This window comes from Phocoena phocoena, chromosome X (assembly GCF_963924675.1).
Source record: "Phocoena phocoena chromosome X, mPhoPho1.1, whole genome shotgun sequence".
Classification (NCBI taxonomy): domain Eukaryota; kingdom Metazoa; phylum Chordata; class Mammalia; order Artiodactyla; family Phocoenidae; genus Phocoena; species Phocoena phocoena.
Window position 1 is genome coordinate 49,502,970 of NC_089240.1, and position 1,809 is coordinate 49,504,778.

General features: G+C 47.8%; 1 protein-coding gene across 1 annotated transcript; it reads right to left on the bottom strand.

The window, feature by feature from the left end:
* Positions 1 to 467: 467 nt before the first annotated feature.
* On the bottom strand, positions 468 to 1,244 carry LOC136142510 (spindlin-3-like). The gene is made up of 2 exons (XM_065900711.1): positions 1,020 to 1,244; positions 468 to 716 (listed from the first exon to the last, which is right to left on the bottom strand). The coding sequence occupies exons 1-2, from the start codon at positions 1,242 to 1,244 to the stop codon at positions 468 to 470; spliced, it is 474 nt and encodes a 157-aa protein (XP_065756783.1).
* Positions 1,245 to 1,809: the final 565 nt, after the last annotated feature.

Sequence of the window (1,809 nt, forward strand, 5' to 3'; positions counted from 1 at the left end):
GGGTTGAATTGCAAAGACACTAACCCAGCCAGCCCTAAGGGGAGGGTTGAATTGCAAAGAAATTTATCCAGCCAGCCACATTGCATATCTCAGGAAGCTTCACACTTCAGTGAGTGCAGATTGTCCAAATGCCCAAAAGAATGAGGCAAGAGGTGTTCAGCTACCTTTAGCCTATTAACACCACCCAAGATAAAAATATGGGCCAATGGATGTCAGACTTTACCCCTCTCACTAATTAGCTAAGTCAATCATTCTTCTGTGGGGAGGAACCGGTAAAACGGTTGGAGATAAAGGCAAAAGGTTTCTTCAAAAAATGTCTGAGAGGGTGGAAGTTCCAATTTTTTGCCAGGCAAAAGTGTGAAAAAGGGGGAGAATATGGTTCTTACAAACTGTAAAGCAATCCAGACTTCTTGTGTGTTCAGATTTTACAAACAGTCTCACATATTTGGCAAATTTCAAAATGACCTCTAAGATGTTTTTACCAAATCATAGACATAGATATGGAAATCATCATCAAATTTGATGAAGTACACAGAGGGTTTTGCTTCCACCTGATGAATGACCATGCCAGTTCTCTTGGAGCCATCCTCCTTGGCATATTCCACCTGTTTGCCTACTAGGCTGTCTATGACTTCTCCTGGCTCCCTCTCTGCGAGAGGAGAATCATTGGAATCTGGAAGGATGTGTAGGTCACCATCTTTATAATCATCTAAGAGCTGGTACATATATAATACAGGATCTTTCTCATAGGTAATGTAAAACCATGTGTTCATGACAGGTGCCTGAGCTAAGACCATCCCCCTCCATTCATTTTTGGAACCTTCCTCTGTCTCAAAAATATGTTCCACTGCTTTGCCAATCATAATTTCTATCAAGTGTGTATCACTGATTCTAGATGATGCAACTCTATTAGGAAGGATTTCAAGTGATGACACTCTTTCATCTCTGTGAAGTTCCAATCCATAAACACAGTCAAATTCATCATATTTGATAAGATACAGAGAGGGATTTACAGGTACCTGATCCAGAACGGTTCCCTTCCACTGTGTTAGAGGTTCATCTCCATCTTTCCATCCATGCCGAATTCTGCAGCCTACGATGTTCCTCCGATGCTGGGAGGTGGGTCTGCTCCTATGCTTCTTGTGTGCAGCCTTTCTCTTCATCACGGTCACAGACACACTGGCATGTCCTGCGCCTGTCCTGGACCGCTGCCCTGCAGCTGCTTTTCCAAGCGGGGTCTTCATGCCTGCGCGGAACACAGTAGCAAGGAGGACCAAGAAAGGAAATCAAGAAAAAATAAATTCAATGCATGACACGATGAACTTTTCCTCCTAATTAGTGCATTCTGTGCACCCACGCCTAAGTTTTTCCCGAAATCTATGCGGAAAGGCTGGAAATCAAGGCATTCTGGCTGTGTGCCTGCAGTAACCTTCCTCCCCAGCTAGTTCAGGCTATGGTAGCGTGAAGGAGTTGCGGTTACAGTCAAAGAAATAGGGGGCACCCCCCTATTCCTCCCGCCCTGCGTCCAACACTGTCCAGGCCAGGGGACACAGATTCCCCCAGGCCGGGGATAGCGGGCCTCGCGTGCCCAAATCGGGCACCTCGCTGCTGCCTCCGCGGTGAGCCTGTGTCAAAGGAGGACCAGCAGACGACGAGCCAGGTGCTTGCAAGAGCTGAGAGGGAGGATCCTTAGGAGAGGAGCGTGTCAAGTGGGCTGCTGCACAGGCAAACAGGATGGCGGCAGTGTCTCCAGCACTCGGCTCGCGGGCCCTCCGCTCCCTGTTGGCAGCAGCGGCCCCTCTGCCACAT

Bases quoted from the DNA above. Each gene is read 5' to 3' on its own strand.
- LOC136142510 (XM_065900711.1), bottom strand. From the start codon at position 1,244: ATGAAGACCCCGCTTGGAAAAGCAGCTGCAGGGCAGCGGTCCAGGACA. The intron at 717-1,019 runs GTACCTGTAAAT...TATATGTACCAG, and splicing joins AGGGAACCGTTCTGGATCAG to CTCTTAGATGATTATAAAGA.